Source organism: Vidua chalybeata, chromosome Z (genome assembly GCF_026979565.1).
Source record: "Vidua chalybeata isolate OUT-0048 chromosome Z, bVidCha1 merged haplotype, whole genome shotgun sequence".
Lineage (NCBI taxonomy): Eukaryota > Metazoa > Chordata > Aves > Passeriformes > Viduidae > Vidua > Vidua chalybeata.
The window spans coordinates 4151731-4172979 of record NC_071570.1 but is presented as its reverse complement, the minus strand read 5'-3'; the positions used below and the strand labels follow the sequence as shown (position 1 = coordinate 4172979).

General features: G+C 35.8%; 1 protein-coding gene across 1 annotated transcript in view; it reads right to left on the bottom strand.

The window, feature by feature from the left end:
* Positions 1-21249, bottom strand: part of RIT2 (Ras like without CAAX 2) — a 171052-nt gene that overhangs the window by 106364 nt on the left and 43439 nt on the right. Inside the window, exon 3 of the mRNA XM_053931703.1 lies at positions 14725-14781. Within this exon, the coding sequence (XP_053787678.1) occupies positions 14725-14781 (57 nt within the window). The remainder of the gene's footprint in view (positions 1-14724; positions 14782-21249) is intronic.

Sequence of the window (21249 nt, the reverse complement as noted above, 5' to 3'; positions counted from 1 at the left end):
GTCTCAATTTCATTCTTGATGTATGGTGATGTCTTCTGTTGGTAGTAGAAAAACATGTTTTGATATGCTTTGACTAAGTACATGAATCTAAATAGTTTTCTAGGCAAATGTTTTTCACATGTAAGATTTTATTTTGCCCCAAGAAATGCAGAGATGAAACAGGAAGGAGATACGAGTTTCCTTTGTAATATTCTCTCTGCCTAGGTGCAAAAATCAGGATAGTACAGATAATAAAGAGAAGCCTAAAAATGTTCTCAGTTGGGTGTGATAAGCAGGGGTATTTTCAACTTACATATAGATGGAAAATGGGTAGGAGTTTTAACCCCTAGTTTTCTTCAGGCACACATTTAAGAGGAAGTCCTAAAGTGTGCACTTGCCAAAGAAATCACTGTCTTGAGCCAACATACCCTCATACCAGAGAGTGAATCATAGCACCCACTTATGAGCTTCACCTCCTTAATCACCTTCTTAATGCTCAAACACAGTCACTCTTACGAGAGGCACTGCCTGTCCATTTTCCTGTGGATTCACTAATCTCCTGGGCATTTCATTACTTCCAAGGTAGGAGGCAGAAGCAAGATTCATAAATTGAAACCCATGTTTCCCATATCATGTCATAAAGACCAAGAGGAAGAGCAATACCATTTAGTTCTGCTCTACAATTTAAACTGGGATTAAACTGGATCTACTTTTAAACTGGGATTTCATCTCAGAAAGTAATGTAAATAGAAATTTAATTCTCTTTTCTGTCTATTGCATGGGCAAACATCTTTATTTTATTTAAAATTATAATGCAGAGGCATTAACCTGGAAATAAACCACTTCCTAGAGGTCAAGAGTTGGATAAATCTGTATCTTGGACCCATATTTTATTGGTTCATTGGTAGCTATGAGATTAAGCAGAGATCCTGGTATTTTCACACGTTTCCCAATGTGTGGCTGGTCTTTTTAGTCCAAGCAGCATAGTACAGTTTGTAGTCATGGTAAGGGAAGTTCTGAGACCTTGCTGTAAAGAGCAGGAGCAGAGAAGAAGGAAGAAGTGGACAGAGAAGAACAGGAGTGAAGATGTTCCTCTGAAACTGCATCTAAATGTATATGAAACAAACTGTGAAAATCTTCATCAGTAACACTAATAAACTCACACTCCAATATCCTCCCTTTAAAAATTATCTGCATTAGAAATAGTGTCTGCTGTTTTTACACTACTCACAGTGTAAAAGTGTGGTAAACTTTAATCTAATTTATTTATAATATAAATATAATATAACAGCTCCCTATAAAACTAATTTGGGAGCTGTTATACCATGTGTATTTATGCTTTACATCTTACAGCTCTAAGGAGTGGTTTTTAATAAAAGGCCAAAATCCAGCTGCTATTGCAGTAAAGCATTAAAAGAACATACAAAATAGGCATGAATGATAATCAAACATTAGACAATAAATCAGTCTATAACTATATTGTTCCAATTAAGCTCAGGATTAGTTGTTTTTCTGTGAGGTTAATCATAAAGTCTCAGCTTTTGGTTTGGGTAAAATTCTGCAGGACGGTAGGTTATTGCATGAAAAAATCTGTGGATGGAACTTACTGATATTGCTAATTGTGTTTCAAACACTGACTGCAAGAATGAACATTTTTTAGGGTACCAAAAAGAAAAGAAAACAAAACTCCCACGTTCTTGTAATCTGAACAATGTGTGGCTATATGAACTATACCATGAAAGATAATTTATTTTTTCCCCACATATAATGTTCATTTTTTTAGAATCTTATTTCCTGCAAAGATTAAAAATAAAAATGAAAATAGATACAAAATTATTCTCAGAGTATGATATCATATGGCTTCAATGAATACTGACTGATTAATATATTGCAGAGTGGAACAAAAAAATAGAGATCCAACTGTGCTGAATGGTACCTATTTCTTTTTAATTTTAAATTATTTCCCCCTTTACTGAATATCTAAGTTTTGGTGGGGCAGGGGGGGTTTATTCTCTTTATTCCACTTTTAATTGCCCTTTGCAGTGTTAGAAAATTAAAGAAAAAAAATGTTTAAATTTTATGTTATCTGGCTTTGTGGTCTTTTTTGTGTTTGAAATTAATTCATGATCATTTTTTCAGATTTCATTTTTTATAGGACATAATTCTGGAGACAGAAATACGGTAATTAATGCAAGGTTGTGTTATGACCAGTTATCTTAGAGAAGCTGAATTCATAAAAATATATCAATGTACTTTTTCAGTAATGAGCAGGTAACTGCTTCATGACAAATAGATTTGAATGATGTACAGTTTAATGGCGAGTTGTATTGTGCTTTTTGTCTGCATTACAGACACGTTCCAGTCCCTGAAATTTAGGTCAGATGCTTCTTTCTTCCATTTGTTAATTCTGTTTCTATGCCTTCTAAATAAAGTTTCCCTTCTTCTCTATCTTGTACAATACCAATTGCAGTCAAAAATTATCAGATTCACATACAGAGGAGAGCCGAAAGGTATTTTATTTGACTGAGGAGGTGTCAAGCCAGCAGAAGGAATCCAAACTCAGTCAGCCACACCTGGAATTCTGCCTCTTCTTGTTCTCCCTCTGTGTGCCAAAGCAACGGCAGGAGACAGAGCTCTTGGTGTGCTTAGATTATCTGCTACAAATGCATTTTAATTTAGCAATGCTCCTGGCTGTAGGATGGTCATGAGTCTTTGCCTGTGTGGGTGCTATTTCTATTTACAGCAAGGAATTTTTTAAATGAAAAGACTGGATGAACATAGACATAAACCACTGTACCAAATACTACAAATAAATTCCTCCTCTTTGAGATAAGAATATGCATGTCATAGGAATTACCCATCAAAATGCATTGCTATTAAAACCTCCCTTAGCATATAATTATTTTCCTGGACTATGAGTGTTTTACAATTTGGGTGAGCATTGCTATCAGCATTTTGCAGGCAAGGACACCAAGTCAGAGAGGTTGCCTTCCTATAAGCTCTGCACACATGATAAGCAGTGGGTGGTTTAGAGGAGAAGGACTGACAGATTTGATTGCCCTGTATTTTGTAAATACTCACATAGATAGCAGTATCCTTTAATATAATGCAAATAGGGATATTAGTACTAGGCTATTTAAATATTCCAGTTCCAGCTCTGTTACATCATTATATGTGGTGTGATTCTTGGGGATGTCCTGTGCAGGGTCAGGAGTGGGACTTGAGCCAACTTGATCCATGTAGTTTCCTCCCCACTCAGCTCATTCTGTTATTCTATCTGCAATTAGGAATATTTCCAATTTTTCTTCCCAGGGATGACTTGTTTCTCATCATTATGAGACATGAGCTGTATTTGCCATTTGTCATTTTTTTAGCGTTGTCATGTCTTTGTCAGATCCTTCAGGTTTCACTCAGTTTCATATTAACAGCACACGTTGCCTGTTACCAGCCTACGAAAGTGATGGTAACAGACAGTATTATTCCAGGCAGAAGAATCTTGATGATGGTTTGCAGAAGAGAGAAAAAAATACCTCTTCCTTTCTAAATCCACAGCTAGAAACACTTCCTTCAGTATCCACATATTCTGAACATCTCAGCTGTTTCTATGAAAGAGACGTAGGTAAGTAATGCAGCATTTAATGTAGATATTACTTCCCAGCTAGCCTATAAAAAACCTATAGTGTAGGCCCTGAGAAAATTAAAATAATCTGAGAAAAAATAAAACATTATTCATGTTAAGTGCTTATAGTAAAAGAAATTCATTCATTTATTCACTGTGCATTCAGTTGCATGATAATAAATACAGAAATCTCTATATCTCTGTTTTCATTTTAGCATTCAAATTGCCATAAAAATATTCATAGATAAGATACTGAACCAAAGCTTTGGTCATGTACATCTTCAGAAAATCTTCTGTAATGTTTTCAAATGGCCTTGCTAAATTCAAATGCATATCACTGCTGTAGATTCCACCTCTCCCTAGTTTCAATTGAAAACACAGTGTTTCCTTTACTTAGCCTTTGTTCAGTGTCATAATATGCTTTTAACTAATTGCTGCATTCTGTTTTAGAGGTTTCTGTTCCTTCAATGGCACATAAATATTATCCCTGAGTTCTCAATGGCACAAGTTCCCTAGAGGAGCTGTGGCTGCCCCATCTCTGGGAATGTTCAAGGCCAGGTTGAATAGGGTTTGGAGAAACCTGGTCCAGTGGAAGGTGTTCCTACACCTTCCCATGTCTCTACCCATGACAGTGCAGCTGGAATGAATGATATTTAAAGTCCCTTCCAATGAAAATTATTTTGTGATTTTGCAGTTCATAAGATAAATCATAATTTCAAGGAGTGAAGATGCAAATAAATACAATTAAACAAAAAAAGTAATGATTCTATTATCTATGTTTGAAAACAAAAGAGCAAAACATCTCGTAGCTGATTTTGTCCTCCTAATATAAGAACTGCTATATCTTCAATGGAAAGCGGAAACACAACTAGAGTATGTCCAGATCCTCAAACAAATCCTCTTCATTTAATCCTAATCAATGAAAAGTGGTGTCAAAATGCTTAGAAGGGCACAGTGCATAGAACCATGGAATCACAGAATTGTTAGAATTGGGAGAGACCTAAAACAATCTCATTCCAACTCCCCTGCCATGGGAAGGGACACCTTCCATAGACTAAAGTTGCTCAAAGCCCTGCCCAACCTGCCCTTGAATAATTCCAGGGATGTTTACTTCCCTTGAAGTAAACCACCTCTAGCAACCTGATGAACATCCAGAACTGTTGTAGCAGAATAAAAATTTCAGTTTAGGCCCAATAAGTCTCATGCAGCCTCACGATGTATTATTACTAGTTTTTAGCATCCACCTTCATCATACTCTTTTCTGACTCCATTACCTCAGGCTTTGGCTGCGTCTGCTTTCAATAATTCACCTAAAAGCTTCCTCAGCCTAATGTGCATTTCTGTTCAGCTCTCACCTCACCACAGTGCTCCTCTCCTAATGCCATTATGTATCTGTCTTAAAACAGCTGCTCTCAAATTAACTTTCTCCCTCTTGTTGGGCTGCCTAATGTTTCAGATCTGTGCTCTGTAGGGGCAGGACTGATAACACTGAGCTGCTGAAGCAGCCTGATTGATTTTCAGTTTTGGCTAAGTAGATGCCAGTTTTCTTGGTGACCTGAAATGCACTCAGTGCCTTTTAAATTGGGAAATGGGTTATCCATTGCGCATTCCATCTTCTGTTTTGTTTCTTTTTCAGTTTTACGTATAGATGTGTACAAGAACCTCTTCTTGAATGTCAGCTTGTTGTTTCATTACTGTGGTGCCCTTTCATTCTTTGCTGAAAAGCACTGGAAGCAAAAGCAGCTTAATCTCACTTAGTCTATGGTAGGTTAAAAAAAAAAAAAAAAAAAAAAAAAAATCAACAACATTATCTGTGCTCTAAAGTGTTTTGTGTGATCAGAAATCTGAGGGAATTGAACTCTGAGCCAGTTAAATTTAGTTTCTCTTCTCTCTTTGGGTTCTCATGATCATGAAGTTTATTAACAAAACAGTTGGAAATGGAGGCAATGGCCTGCCCAGCTTTCAAGAACAGCTAAAATTAAGAATTATTGTGCTGAACAGTTTTGCATGGGAGAGAATTTCTTCTATATGGAGTAATCTACAAGAACACAAAGCACAATGTACAATAGAAAATTCAAGGTAAGATACCTATTTCCAGACAAAGGAGGTAAAAATATAAACCTTGGTAGTCAGCAAGGCAAACGTCTTGCTATCTTTTCTGGTCTTGCACCACCTTGCATCCAGTCAGATCTCTGTCATCAGAGCCCAAAGTTTATAAATTACAGCAGAATATGTGAGCATAACAGTATATGTGACTTTATCCACTCCTGAGAAAAATATTAGGCCCATTGGCAGATTGAAAATTAAGCACAAGAAACACCAATGCAAATATATCCTTCTACAGAAACAGTGAGTATTTTTATAATACTATACCATGTATTAATTTTTTACCGTTTGCAACATTTTATTTTCTAGTTGCAGATAAGCATTTCCCCCTCCAAAATAAAATTATTATTAATTAAAGCAAAATGCTTTTTCACAAGGCCACAGAGTGGTTACAAGTTCTGGTCAAGATCAAATTTATTTTAAAACCCTTCTTCCTTCATTTTCCCAAACACATGGTTGGAGGAGCTCATTCCAATCTTTCCTATTGTGAAACATCGAATTCTTCTGGGTTGAGTAATCTCCTTTTAATGATAACTTTCTGCTAGGATCCAGCATGGATTTTACTGAAAGACTGACACAGTTGATCTGAATAGTTTGGTCTGGTGAAGCAGCTTTCAGTTATGATGCAAATACTGTAATCAACAAAGCCACCATTTATGATTTTAATCTGCAAATATGCACATATGTGACTAATTTTTTGTTAATCATTGTATAGGACAAAGTTTGTTGCCCAGAAAACTCGCTCAGGTCTTCATCAGAACTTGCAGTGTAATCCTCCAAACAGGCTAAATTTTAATTGTTAAGTGTCCCTCACCCAAGTGAATAAAGCTATTTTTCTCAGATCTAGCTTTCGCAGAGAAATTATAATTTCTCTGTAAAAGTTAGCAATTTTGCAGCTTAAGGTTAAAGGTAACTCAGGCAAACCATTGCACTTGCTGTTAGGAACTGCTTGCAATGTAGATAATGCTACTAATATTTAATAAAAGCATATAATTGCTTTCTCTGCTTCCAGAAAAATTTCATTTCGTTCAAAGGCGTACATGAACAAAGTGAACAAAGTACTCCTGTTTAATCAAAACATGATAATTAACAGGAATCCAAGTACCCTTATCTTGGGGAACAAGAATAGCAGGCAGCAATTTCACCACTCTTTCAAGTCCGTGCTTGCGCTACTGGATGGGAGAATCTGAGGGCTACGAATTCACTTCTTGTCATTTCGGGAGATGTAATTAGCAAGTTGGCTACATCTGCATGGTTATTAGCATGGATGGTGCCTTGGATTTAGTAAGGTGTAGATGGCTGCTGGCTTCCATGAAAGAAAGGTTAATGGAAATATTTGTCCTGTGATGAAGAATTTTGAATTGAGCGCGATAAATCATCCGCCTCTAGAAAACCGTGGCATGGGTGTCTCTTTCAATTTCAAAAATAATTTATGGAATAATTTTGCTAATCACAATATACAGGATACAGGTAAGCAAGTTTTCCCTGTTCATGGGCTGCAAGTCCTGCTTCAGGTCCTTCTAAGTTCATGACCCTAATGGCAATTGCAATCACCAAATGAGGATTGTCACACCCATGGCAGAACCACCAGGCTAAGGCCACAGAGTGAGTTTGGTTTTCACTCCATCTTCAGCCATATAATTCCCAGGACACTGGACATCCACAGCAGCCACTTAACATGACACTCCACCCCAATTTAGCCCCAAGAACCTAGGCTTTCTTTATTGTATTTCATATTTTAAGGAATTATTCATCTAACTAACGTGAAATGCAGAAGTTAGGGTGGCAAAATCGTGCTCTATCACTTTGCATATTTATACTGCTAATTAGAAACTACAATAGGTGCGTGGCTTCACTGTGGATAGTAGCTCTGGGTAAACATATAAATTCTCCTGTCTCTGATGTCACCATCCAGATGCAGACCTTTTTTTGCTGCCAAAATCAGTCAGGATCTAAAGGTTCAGAGCTGAATTCCACAGATCACATGTGGAGCTCAACCCAGTGAAAATGTGCCTGTGAAACTCTACTACAGGAGATCAGAGAAGAACCTAAGAAGGAGATATTGCCCCAGTTATCTTTTTTGGGTTAAAATTAGGGTATAATTGTAGGCCTGAGAGGAGGACTGAAGAGCTCAGTTCTGAGAATATCCTCTTCTGTCAGCAGAACCGTTTAAGCTCTTTTTCTGCTTCTACTAGATTTATCAATCAGAGACTTGGTGGATCAAAACAGGGGAAGCAAAGGTTTTTTGGTGGAGTCAAACCAAAACTGGTTTTGGTTGAAATTGCTGAATTGGAGGTCTTTTGCCCTGTACAAAGCTGCTATGAAGAAAATAATTGACTGTTTTGTGTAGAACAGAATTTTAAAAAATTTGCTTCTCTGAGATTGTTTGTATCAGAGATGTTACTAAAAGAAAATTATTAGATTAAGCGACATTTCCCTGGTGTTTGAAAATGTTAATTGAAAAAGCACCATCACCTGATGTAAACAGCCCTAAAAATAATTCCATGAGTTGTTTGTGTAAGAAAACCTGAATGTTGGACAATAAAATTATGACCAGGAGTTTAGGGGTGATTCCCCTTGAGTATAGACAGAAAAAGCACAACTTCTTTCTTGATAATTTGTTGTGTGAAGTCTGAAAACAATTTAGGACTGAACAGATGCCTTATGAAAGCAAAGTTCAAAGAAAGAAAGTTTAACATTAGAGCAGGAAGTCATGTAACTGAGTAACACAGCATGTTTAGAATAGGACCAGACTAGTCCTTTAACAAGAAAAATACTGAAGTTCTCAACAGAAAGAATCAAATTTCATCATGATCTGAGACTTCATCTAAGACAAACATATCCCATACTGAAATGTTGAGAAATTATCCCACTATCATTAATGTGTACTTTAGAGAGAAAATACTGCCTTTTAAAAAGAAATGTCTCAAAGAGAAACAGGATTATTTTTGGTTTTCAAGTCAAATTGTTTCCATCAGAGATAAAAATATGCTGTGCTTTTCCAGTCTCCCCTCTCTGTACTTACAAATAATTTGTATTTCCTTTCATACTAGGATGAAACAGTAACACTAAGCAGAAGTGCCTCCTTGAAATCTAAACCAACAGAGCAGTTTGGGCACTTTTTCCATTCTTAATTTCTTGATGCTACTCCCTAATTTTCTATGCGTGGCTTATTTTTCTCTAACTATGGAAGAACCTACACTGCCAGACACATGACAATGTTCTCCTTTCTTTTGCCACCTTAGCAAGGATGGTGCACAGCAAGTCTCACTCTCCATTTTCCTCTAACCAGACACTCTGAGGTGTCACAGTCATTTGTGAAGGTCCTCGCTCTGACAAGCTGTCAGAGAGTGCACCACAATTCATCTTCAGGCATCTAGATTTAGAAACCTACAAACTATTTTTCTGTATGCGAGGTAGGTAGCTAAAATCTCCTTACTCTGAAGAGTGGACGCTATCTAGTTGCCCATACTGGAGTCTTGATGTTTGATATGCTGTTGGGAATATTTTCTGGTTTTCATTCACTGGACTGGAAGGGCTCTGGTGACCCATAGATCCTGTGTCACACTCACAGCGGGGCAGATATCAGCCACACACGACCTCTGGAAGATCTACAGCCTTCTGGGCCCAGATCCTGAACCAAAGCAGGACTGCAGGGCAGAATCCTTCATTAAAAAAAACACTTTAGATTGGAAAAGAGCCTTGAGATCACTGAGTGCAACTGTTAACCCAGCACTGTCAACCCCACCACTAACCCATGCCCCCAGATGCCACACCTACAGGGATTTTAAATCCCTCTAGGGGTGGGGACTCGTGACTCCACCACTGCCCTGACAGCTTATGCCACTGCTTAATAACCTTTCAGGGATAAAAAAAAATATCCAATGTAAACATTCTCTGGAGCAAGTTAGGGCCATTTCCTTTTGTCCCATCCCTGTTCCCTGGGAGCAGAGCCCAACCCTCCCACTGGCTGTCCCCTCCTGTTGGGGAGTTGTGCAGAGCCAGAAGGTCCCCACTAAGCCTCCTTTTCTCCAGGCTGAGCCCCCACATCTCCCTTGGTCACTTTTCATCAGAGTTGTGCTCCAGACCCTTCCCCATCTCTGCTCCCTTCTCAGGACATGCTCCAGAGGAACACAAATGGCTCCCACAAACTGTGATAAAGGAACTGAGCAAAGAACTGAATCTCCAGTCCTAAATCTCCCTGAATTTCACATAATTGGAAGAAAGATACATGATTCATGTGCAGAATTTATAATTTGGATGTGTAAATGTGAGCCTTAGTCAAACAGAGTATCCATAATCTCTACTCTTTTTTATATACCTAAGTCAAAATGCTTTACACCAAAAGTGATTATTAATCTCTTAATAATGCAAATAATGCCAGCAGACAGCAAAATGAAAAATAAAAACACAAATTTAAGAATATGGTTAAAAATAATGCACCAGTATTTTGTACATTCTTCATTTCTTGTTTTGAACAATGATGACTATGGAAAATAGAGGCAATATTGCTACATCTACATAATCAGTGTGAATACCCTTGGGAGACAGTCCTTGGAGATAAATTGATCATTTTATATTATTTTTTTATGCCATCTCAGATAAGGCAAATAAATATATGGAGAATGATGAATGAAAGAAGAAAAAAAAGGAAAAAAAAAGAAAACAAACAATTTTGTGGCTCAAATCCAGTTATGACATGCTCAGTCCAATCTAAATATTTACTTTCTGTATAAAAAACGAGAATGAGAATTAATTTAGGGATGGCCTACACATGCATTCAAGTTTTACATAAGAGCAGAAATGTTCTAGAAACTTTTTGTACCCTGAACAGAAATGTGAGTGGAACTTTTGTGTCAAGATGCCTCTCCCTAGATCTAGCAGATGTGTCCCACCTTTGTCTTCTTTAATTTTTAATGAGTTTGTTATTTCCCTTGCTTTATACTTTTTCATTATTGTACCTTCAAAAGAGATACAATCTTTATATCACAGACATTTTTTGGTACGCATTATATAAACCTAGAATACTTCCAGCTATATTTTACATATTTTTTGTCTGAAATTCACCCCCGCACTTCCAACATCTTATTAAAGATGAGTAAATGCATTTTATTTGATGCACTGGTGAATGCACCACTTCGTTAGGGAACCTCATGGAAATTCATGTGCTAAATGCTAGAGTGCTTTCCATCCCACACCCATTTCAATTAGCGTTTGACACTGACACAGCCTTAACGCCCTCAACTGCTCATTTGACACAATCTCATGCAGTGATATCTCACCAAAACAGGAAGCTGCTCTCGCATCTCGTTTGCATTATGTATTCATTTTAAGATTAGTCACATGGTTAATGAGCATCTTGGAGCCTGTCCAGTTTGCTGCTCTATGTCGTGTTTCCTTTCCTGACACTCCACTTGCATTAACTCTCCATGATGTTGCCAAAGCCTGTGCAGACTGCAAATTGCTCTTAGCCATTTGTTCCAGAAAATGATCACATCCATTGCCATTTGGAATTAATGCCCATTGTTGACTAGAATTAAATATTAAATGTGTGCTAAAATAATTCTATTTTCACAAAGTGCTAAGCTCTGATTTTTTTTTACGTACAGTCTAATACTAATTTTACCCTTCTGCTCACCCTTTACTTACAAAAGTAGTATGTTTCTGTCTCAAAATTTTGAACTGCAATGCTTGTAGCAAACCTAAAATATGTCCATGATACCCATTTGATCTTGAAGTGGCATTAAACTCAAAGTGACAGCATTAAAATTAGCAATCCAGGTAGCATTCAACTTTTTAATCAATGTTTACTCTATATTTTAAATGAATACTGACACATCTATTTCTGTATTTATGTGTATACACACAACATCCATTAAATTCTTCAAAAGTCTAGGTATTCCTTTCATAAATCATAAATATAGAGAGAAAAGACATGTAAATAATTCTAAACCTATTTGCATAGCCCTTTCAAGATCAAAATTAACACGTTTGAAATGTATGCATGTCTAACAAACTATTTCACAGGAATCCACAGAAATGAAAAACAGCTGAAATTATTATTCCACTTTCATGCTAATGCTTAAAGTGGACAATGAAAAGTTAAAAATTACAAAGTGATTATCAATATTTTGGTAGCCTGGGGTCATCAACAACTTGCTTTTAAAACTGAAAGTGATAGACTTCTGGGATTTCAAGGACAATGATGCTGTTTACAGTGGTCCCTCTATTTCACTACCATCTATTTGCTTTAGGAGAATTAATTAGAAAAAGTCCCATCAAGTGCAAGGAGGGACAGCATCAATTCTATCAGCACTACCTCTTTAAATCTTGGCTAAACTTGCACAGTTGAGAATCATGGTCACTGCCACCACAATTTCATACCACAGAAAATAAAGAGGATGTAATAGGTAGTGCAAGAACATCAGAAAAAAATTAGGTGGGTATTTATTAGATTCTTATGTTCATGTCAAGCAAGTGAGACAATCCACCTTATCTTAATGCTCAGCTGGAGACCTGTAGTCTCAATAGTTTGGTTAACACTGGAAATCTCTGGATTATCATTTAAACACATCATAGAGTTTTGTTTTTTTTTTTTTTTCTGGGCAAGATCACCCATTCAGTGACCTCCACAGAAACCTCTGTTCCTTAAAAATGCCCAGAGAAATAAAACTGCAGGTACACAGAGCTAGACATTTCCAAAGAAGTACCCAAAAAAAGTGAGGTCAGGTGTCCATAACAGTTCAGGGCAGCACATAGGTTCCATAAACAAGATAAAAATTGCTGAGAAATGGAAGGGGCCTGAAATGTATGGTACAAGGGAAAGGCAATAAATTGATATCCAGAGAAATCAGGGATCTCAGAGAGAGAAGAAAAGCTGTATTTAATTTTCTGCTTTGTCACTCAGCCAGCCTGAATGTAGATTTCATGTGTGGCTTGTTTTGTAATTTCTGCATCATCTGCTGCTGGGTTGCAGTGAGAAACAAAACTCTGGCTAGAGACATCACTGCTCTGATCTTAGATGATGACTTCCCCATGACACAAAGCATCTGTGTCTATCTCTTCATGACTTTAGAGGAATAACCTTTTTTCCTGGCATCAGCATAGTCTTGGCCCTGGAAGTGCTCATTTTGGATCCCCTTATTTTCTTTAGTAAAAATATCATTCCAGTGGATGTACAACCAAACATGAGACTAATTCTGTGAATTGAGACCAGTAGCTTAAAAGTAGTAAAAACAGTCTCAACAGTATAAATTTTTTCAATGGGCTGTCATTTGAAAATTATGTGTTCGTTCTTAGAGATGTGACAGCAAGTGATTCCTTCTACTTGTTTTTTTTGGTTTTATGTACAATATTAACGGGTCGTACCACAAATTTGCCTAAGAAAAAACATGCATACTTAGCCCAAGATCATTCTCTTCTGTTTAGTATGTGTTTTAGATGCCAAATAATAAGACTTTTTCAGGATGTCCTCATCATGTTCTGAGTAAGAGTAGTGCTGGAGAGAAAAAACTTGTACTTCTAGTTTTGTGTCTAGCCAGCTGGGTGAGATGGAATTCAATAATTCCCTGTTCACTTTACCCACTCTCCTCTTCTTTAGTGTTGGTTTTACTGAGTAGAAACACTTTCTCATTCAAGGAGACCTTCATCCTGATCAAGTCCTCAAGGCATTCCTGCAGTATGTACTTAGAATGCACCACAAGCTTTCCTTCTCTTTATGATTATCTATTATTCATATTGTGGTGGTGTCTAGAGACTAATAATCTAAGATTATGATGAGATACAATATAGGAATAAATACTGATGGCAGGTGGATAGCTAATAATAGGGATGGATGTATGTACATAACTTAGTGATGTCGATAACTAATAATGTACCTCTTTTCCAATTAGATTTAATGGTTTCATTTTTTTTCCCTGAGAGAAGCAAATGAATTTGTAACAATTCCACAGTAGTTTTGCCTTCTTTAGAGATGACACATCCCATTGGTGTTTTGCAATTTTTTTTAACAGCTATGAAATTACTAGTGACATGAAGAGTTTTTGCATTTTTTCATTATTAAAGTCACGACCATTTACCAAGACTTAAAATCCAGAAAATGTGGAATACTATAGAAATAAAAAATATAAAGAAAACTGCCCTTGTGTGCTCTATCTAGTGATATAGTAATTTTTCAGAAGTTAAAGGTGAGTATGCAATACTTGAAAATTTCAAAGAAAATATTTTTTTTTTGTCTGAGATGAATTGATTTCTCTTTTTTCCCTCAATGAAATTTTTGTAAATGTGAATGGTTTTAGTGTCTTCTCCACTTATTGGACCCAGATTCTGCCATCTTTTACTTATTATAAATAAATATTCCACATGGATAGTGTGTATAAATGCAAGTATAAATAAAACTAAGTAATAAAGGCACTCTTAAATGAATAAACCTGCAGTTCTGACAGTCACACAGCATTTAAAGTTTATTTCAGATAAAAACATGTATTGCCATAAAGCATAAAGTAGATATGTGTGAATTTCTATATTCACAAATTTATAAAGTAGGTAAACCCAACGAAGTTAGTAGTGTGTGTAATCCCAGAGCACAACTCTGTTAAATTAAGCAGCCATTTGATGTTCCTAGAGAAGGTCAGCTAAGACTTTAATACTGGGAAATAGCACTAAAATAACAGAAATTTAAAAAAACAGACAAACAAACCCCACTCCAGACTGGAGTTGAGTTTAAAATTCTTTAACAATTTTGTTTCATAATCTGTTATAAATGCATTACATTAATAGTTACAATGCATGAATGCAGAACCGTGTTTTTGAAAGAGATTTTGTATAAAGAACAACAGGAAGAAATATCTATGGTAAGACCATGACACAACTCAATTGCAATCACAAAATTAAGCTGCAATCCAAAGTCTGCAAATCTTGCTTCTATCTAAGGTCCTTTTAGAGGCAGCTTCTCACTGTCTTACAGTCTCACACAGGCAGAGAAACTGAAAGGGATGAAGGGGAGAAAAGCCTGTACTCACCTATGGTTGGGTCATGGTAGTCAGGGAACCGATGGCTAATGAACTGCATTGTCATTGCTGCAGAGGAAAAAGAGAAAGGGAAGAAAAAATAATTATATCAATTATATAATAGAAACAGCCAGAAGAACACATGGATAACTCACTCATTCAAGTATCAGCTCAGACTGTGAGTGCAATTTTGTTCTATGTCTACTTCTGCAACGATGCATTGGCTCTGCATTGATAACTCAGAACTGATAAATGAAGAAAAATATGAATTAAATCTCTTTAATTGTCTTAATTTCCAAACTTCATTGTACCACTCCTGTGTTAAGATCTTACATGCTTTTAACACTTGGTAAATACTGTTAATCTGATACTGCATACAGATGAAAATTGCCATGGCAAAAAACATAAAACGTGACTTACAAGACTGATTCATAAAGGTTTTCACAGTGCTACAAAATGCCACTAACTGGAGTGCCTAATTTGATTTCTGGTGTATTTAGTGATACCTAATTCATCAAACCTGATGCAACAGATGAAGGCTTCTCTTAACCACCCAGAGAACCTTTCTTCTGAAGACACTGTTTTATGACTGACTACTAACTGCTTTCAGAAATTTTAGGAAAGTTACATGAGACTTCAGGAAAACTGCATTCTGACATTTGGAACAGGTGGCAAGCTGGAAGTAGAATTCCAATTTATGTAGGAAGACATAAACTTTCATATCCTGTCCAACGTGACATCTGAAGTTCATTGGCCTTGAAAAACCATGAAGGTAAACTTGAGTATTCAGTGACTACAGTAACACCATCAGCATTTAGAAGAACTTGGGAAGTTACATTTGCTTTGTTGTTTTTTCCTCATAAGTTTGAATTTCAAATAATTAAAAAAAAAATGTATCTCCCAAACAAGGACAGTTGTAAATAAAAGCCTTTCAAAAGTTAAATATATGAATTCTAATTAAATAGAAGGGAAAAAATAGGGTCAATACTGCTTGATTTTTAAACCATTTTCTTTTCATTTTTTTTTTCTGGCGTTAAAATCCACCTACACCTACTATATAGATAGTTGTTTAAAAAAGTAGCCCACTTGAAACATAAATATCAGTCACAACACATGAAATCCGACATGAGATTTTTGCCTCATGTCTTGAACATCTCAGCTACTTTCAACAGCATGCACGACAGAGGTTATGAGCAAGATGTGAGCCATTGTAAAAGTCTGTATATAAATTCATTGACTTTCCAAACAGCATTGTTTTATTTTCATGCTTGTCTTTCTCATATTTTCAAGAAACAGAGGGTAGGGAAACAGTTTTTTAAAATTATAAAGAGAAGAAGTATTAAACATTTATTAGCATGTTAATAAATTATTACATCTTTAGTGTAGACAAATATAAATGCTAAGAAGCAGCATTATAAATTCATAGATACCCAGAGAGGGTAACTGTGTAAGAAAAAGCTCATTCAGTCCATATATATTATGGAGCAATAAATCTATGTACAGCCACAGTCATGTCTTCTGTATTATCTGTTTTCAGATGCATTATTTTAAGCACTATACATGTTTGACACTTTTGCTTCCAGGAGATTCACCTGTTTTTTTTTTTTTTTTTTTTTTTTTTTTTTTTTTTTTTTTTTTGGTTTTTTTGGGGTTTTTTTGGGGTTTTTTTGGTGTTTTTTTTTTTTGTTGTTGTTTTTTTTGGTTTTTTTTTTGTTTTAATTGTGACAGATTTTTAGCCACCTCCCTTCTGATTGCTGTTAGTGGTTTATGAAGAACAAATTCATGCCTGATGTTATCTGCCTAGTTTGCTCCTAGGAGCTGAGACAGCTAGCAGAGATGGTGTTCATATGGTTTATGCCTACACATTTCCAGCTTTCTGAGGCCCTGTACCACAAATTAATTCAATTTGCTTCTCTACCTGCTACTTTTTCTTGCCAAGCTTTTTTTTTTTTTTTTCTTTAAAAAACACCCCAAACTATTCTGCATCTGATCTCATTCTGTTTCCTTCTGGAGCTACGCCTGCGTCACAAAATTTGCAGTTATAATTGCAACAAAAATTCTCAGAGGACAGGCAGAACTCATGGTAAATATTTTTCCTCTCGCCTGAGACAGCCATGAGTCAATACATCATTTATATCCTCATCAAATTCACAGGATTCAAGAGGGCTGAAATAATCATGACTGAAAGAAACATGTTGTATTAAATATCAAATTTTCTATTGTGGCATGAAAAAATGGAAGAGTTCCAAAGGAATGTGAACGTGAGGACATGATTTAGTAGAGACCTTTACCGTGCTGGGCTAATGTCTGGACTTGAGGATCTCAGAGATCTTTTCCAATCTGAATGGTTCTATGTTTCTATGATTGTATATAAAATTAATCTGGAGAGGTACAGAATTTGAGAAAGGTGTCAAAACAAGCACTCAAAGTAATGAAATGAGAACACCTTACATTCATCTCCTTGGAAAAATGATGAATAAAATCTGCCTTCTTTATTCATTTTGTCCCACAGTTTCTTCCCTGACAGCCCTTTGTCACAGATACCTCCTAATCACCTGAGGAAGGAACTTCTTTGGCCTCTTTAGTCTTTGTCACCTCTCACCCAGGGATTTAGCACTTTCTCCCAGGTAGAAGGTACAGAAGCAATTGAGGTATACTGATATTTTTAATCACTGAAGTACAATGGAAGATAAGGAATTGATGTATAGGTAGTGGGAATTGCAACCCATCTTCCTCTGTGTGTTCCTTAAGATAAAAATTTGCATTTTCTTCTATACCAAACTTCAGAAGGTATTTTCAGAGCAGGCATAGATGGTCACTTTGTCTATGGGAAAGGAATAACTGATTTGTCGTCACAAAAAAATAAGTTCCTTATACCAGGAGGATGAAAGACAAAGAAGTCTCCAAACATCTGATGTGTAACAACAGCTTTGTCCAGTTTTACCAGGCATTCCAGAGACTTGGCTGCTGGACATGCAAAAATTAGTTCTGAATGATGGCTGAAGATTGGTGGAGTGCTTCCCAGAGGAAAAGGACCTTCAATCACCACTGGCATGAAGCCATGAAGCTCAGCTGGAGCCTCGGGAATTAGACCTGCCCTATCTGGGCTCCTCAGCAGGACACCTGCCTCATCTGGAATATGCTGGCTTCTTCATTGCTACTAACATCGGCTCCAAAGTCATTTTCCAAAGTGAATTAATTTTGAAAGCTAACAGAAAAATGGTATTGGTATTTCATGCTGCGTGTTGAAAATATTCTCCTTGGTTCCATGGTTTTCCTCATCCATTCCCTTTTTTTTTTCCATATAAATTAACACTCACACCTAACAAATTCAAGCTGTCATTGAACGTTGTGTGAATTTTTCCCTTTGGAAATCCAAATTATACTACACCAAATTTTTACAGGTCTATAAATTAGGTTCACTTGGCTGATTTATGCCACACACAAAGCAAGAAATGTGGCTATAAAGCAGGATTTGAAAATAGAATAAATTCATAAGACTGATTCTTAAATATGTACACATGTAAAAACAATTTCAGTTAAGAAATGGTTAAAAAAACAAATCAAACCAAGCAAAACCCTTTTAATCCTTAGCAGATATTGTGAAACATTTTGAATTGCAAGTTGTCTGAAAATTTTTAATGAATATTTTATGACACCATGAAGATCATTTCATTTAAATGGGACATGTACATCACACGGAAGCTATGATAAGTAAAAGGATCATTGTTTCAGATGAATAGCATCTTCTTTATATCCATCTGTGGCTAAGCAAATGCAGGTTGCCCCAGCTGAGCAAATGTAAGCCTGACATGCATCAGTAACTATGCAACTTTAAAGCTTTCTTGTCTTTTTAAAACAAGAAAGGGGTTCAGATCCTTCAGATCAAATCCTTCAGATTTTTTTTTCCCAAACATGCTCATACAATGTTTATTAACTATCTAAAAGGCTGTACATTATACTTATGCTGGCATAGAAATATATATGTTTTCTTGAAATAATAAACTTTGTTCTGTCTTCTATTTTCAATATAATTCTAAATCCCCCTTAAAACTATTTTATTGTCCACTGAGTAGAAAATGGCTGTGCTTAGAAAAAGGCTGAGGTCACATATTTATTCTGAAACATCCTTTCAACCAGTACAGCAGTAATAAAATTCATCTAAAGAAAGTATTAATCTTAAAAGCATATAGATGTGAGTGGGCTCACAAGTCAATAGGAAAAATGTTTGGATACTCCTACAGCTGTGAAAGCAGATAGAATAGAATCCCACTCTTCTCATAATTTGTTCTAAATTTCATTTATACCAAAAACTTTGAAACCAGTCCTACATCTGTTTTTCAAGGTTGGAGAGTACATTGCAAGCTTACACAATATTTGTTATGCTAATAGTATCCCTGATGTGAATATCTCATCCTTCCTGTCCCTCTTTAGTCACCCAAGACCTTCCACATACTGACTCTCTCCTGGGTGATGGTGTGATGGTATAATAAATCTGTTTCCAACAGAATCTTTACCCTCATTACAAAATCCTACACTTTAAGCACTCTAACAAAATTATCACAATATTTGCATCTCAGAGACCAGCGATTCCATAGGGTTGATTCACATCATTTTAATTTAGATCCATCCTTCCAGTGGATCTTTAACTTGTGTTTTTTTTATAAATATTGAGGTTTCAATGAGACCCGTATAGAAGATGGACATTAAAAAAATATAATAGTGAGTGGATTTTAGCATTACTTCATGATGTTCATGAAAAAAGAAGAAAGCACATAGATATTTTTAGAATAGAGAAGGTGGCAAAGAAAGTACAGTGTAAAAACAAAGAGTGTATCATAGGAAGAGACATTGTCATGGAAAGAGAAGAAATAAATATAAAGAATCTAATGAGTTCTATGAATTGCATTAACACTCACAGTAACTTTGAGTTGTTAGAGACACCAATAATTATGAAGTACATTAGGAGGAGAAAAAAAAATTTCAATATTCTCTAAATGCAATCTGAGAAAGATTTCATCTGTGTACAGTTTCTGCAAGTTTTGTGACTCAAGGTCAGAAAGAATGAGAAAAGCAAAAAGTATTAAAATTAAACAAAAATTTAGCTATGAAACAAATGAGAAATATGAGCTATGAACTAATTTAGGTTATGGGCTAGAAAATATTTTTAGACATCATATGAGGCATCTTCTGGAACAAGATTCAGACATGGAAAATGGAAAAAAACCTCTTTGATATTAAAGAGTTTTTTAAGTAAAAGGATTGAATCAGTGAACTATTAGGTTCTTTTAGAGATTTCCCCTCTCTATTATCAGTTTCAAGTAGGGAAAATGTTAGTTTAATGCATGACATTTTAATAAGAATAGCATCTATAATCAGATACACAACTAATATCAGTTCCAGAAATAAAGAATGAAGTTTTGGTTTCCTTAAATATTACATGCTTTAGATCTCAAAAACTTTATGAAATTTTATGAAACTTTTTGCTTTCCAGGAAGAAGATTTCATATGGAAAGCATTGTTTCATAAAACATAATAATAATAATAATAATAATAATAATAATAATAATAATAATAATAATAATAGTAATTAATAGCCCTAGATTTATGATCTTCTTGGGTTGGGAGGGTTAGAGGAAGAAGCTGAGGGAGTTTCATATACAATTAATGAAGTCACAGCCAGCCCATCTGCAGCCTTTATGGTTTTGAACAAAATATGTTGCATTTCTGAGTTTGTTTTCCTACAATTTCCTAAGAACACTTGTCTCCATCAGCTAGATGACAGTTTTCCAAAGGACTATGTGATTGGAGTACATAAGATATTTTTTTTTATTTTATTTGCATTTATTTTATCTACACATGCTGCATATGGATTACAGTATGTTTTAGAATAAGTGACAGATTTAGTCACCTGAACAAAACAAAGGGAGTGGTGGGGTCAGAGGAGCATTACTTTGGCTCAAAAAGATGTGTGAGGAGGAATGAAGTCTAATACAGGGTATTTTTTATTGTACTTCATGAAATTTAAAGAGTAAAGGGCAGGTTTCTAGAGATACAGAGGAAATTTTCTAGTAATAAGGTATTTTTAAGATTGATTATAGATATTTGTATGATTGCCCCATGACATGGTAAATGGCAAAGTGTATACTTAAATCAAAAACTTTGAGTTGCAGTAAACTCAAAGATCTCACCCCACAAAAATGGGGTGAGATCTTCATAGTGCCAGAGGATGTGAGGATTTCTAAGCAGAAGTTTTAATGTCTTTTACTCTGTTCTTCCCCAAACACCACTACAGACTAGATGCACTGACAGGAGATCAGTCTCAAGACACCTTTGTTGCAGCCCAATACAGCCATTTTTACGTTGTCATACCCTTTAAGGATTTGGCCAAAAGCTTTGCCACTTGTTTCAGGAGTGAATGCTGCAAGATCTGTGAGCTGCAATTATTAATTTTTTAGGTGTTACAATGTATTATTTATTGAGGATTAGCTCTGAAATGAAGGTAAGTGGAATTTTATTTCTGTGTTAAGCATATTC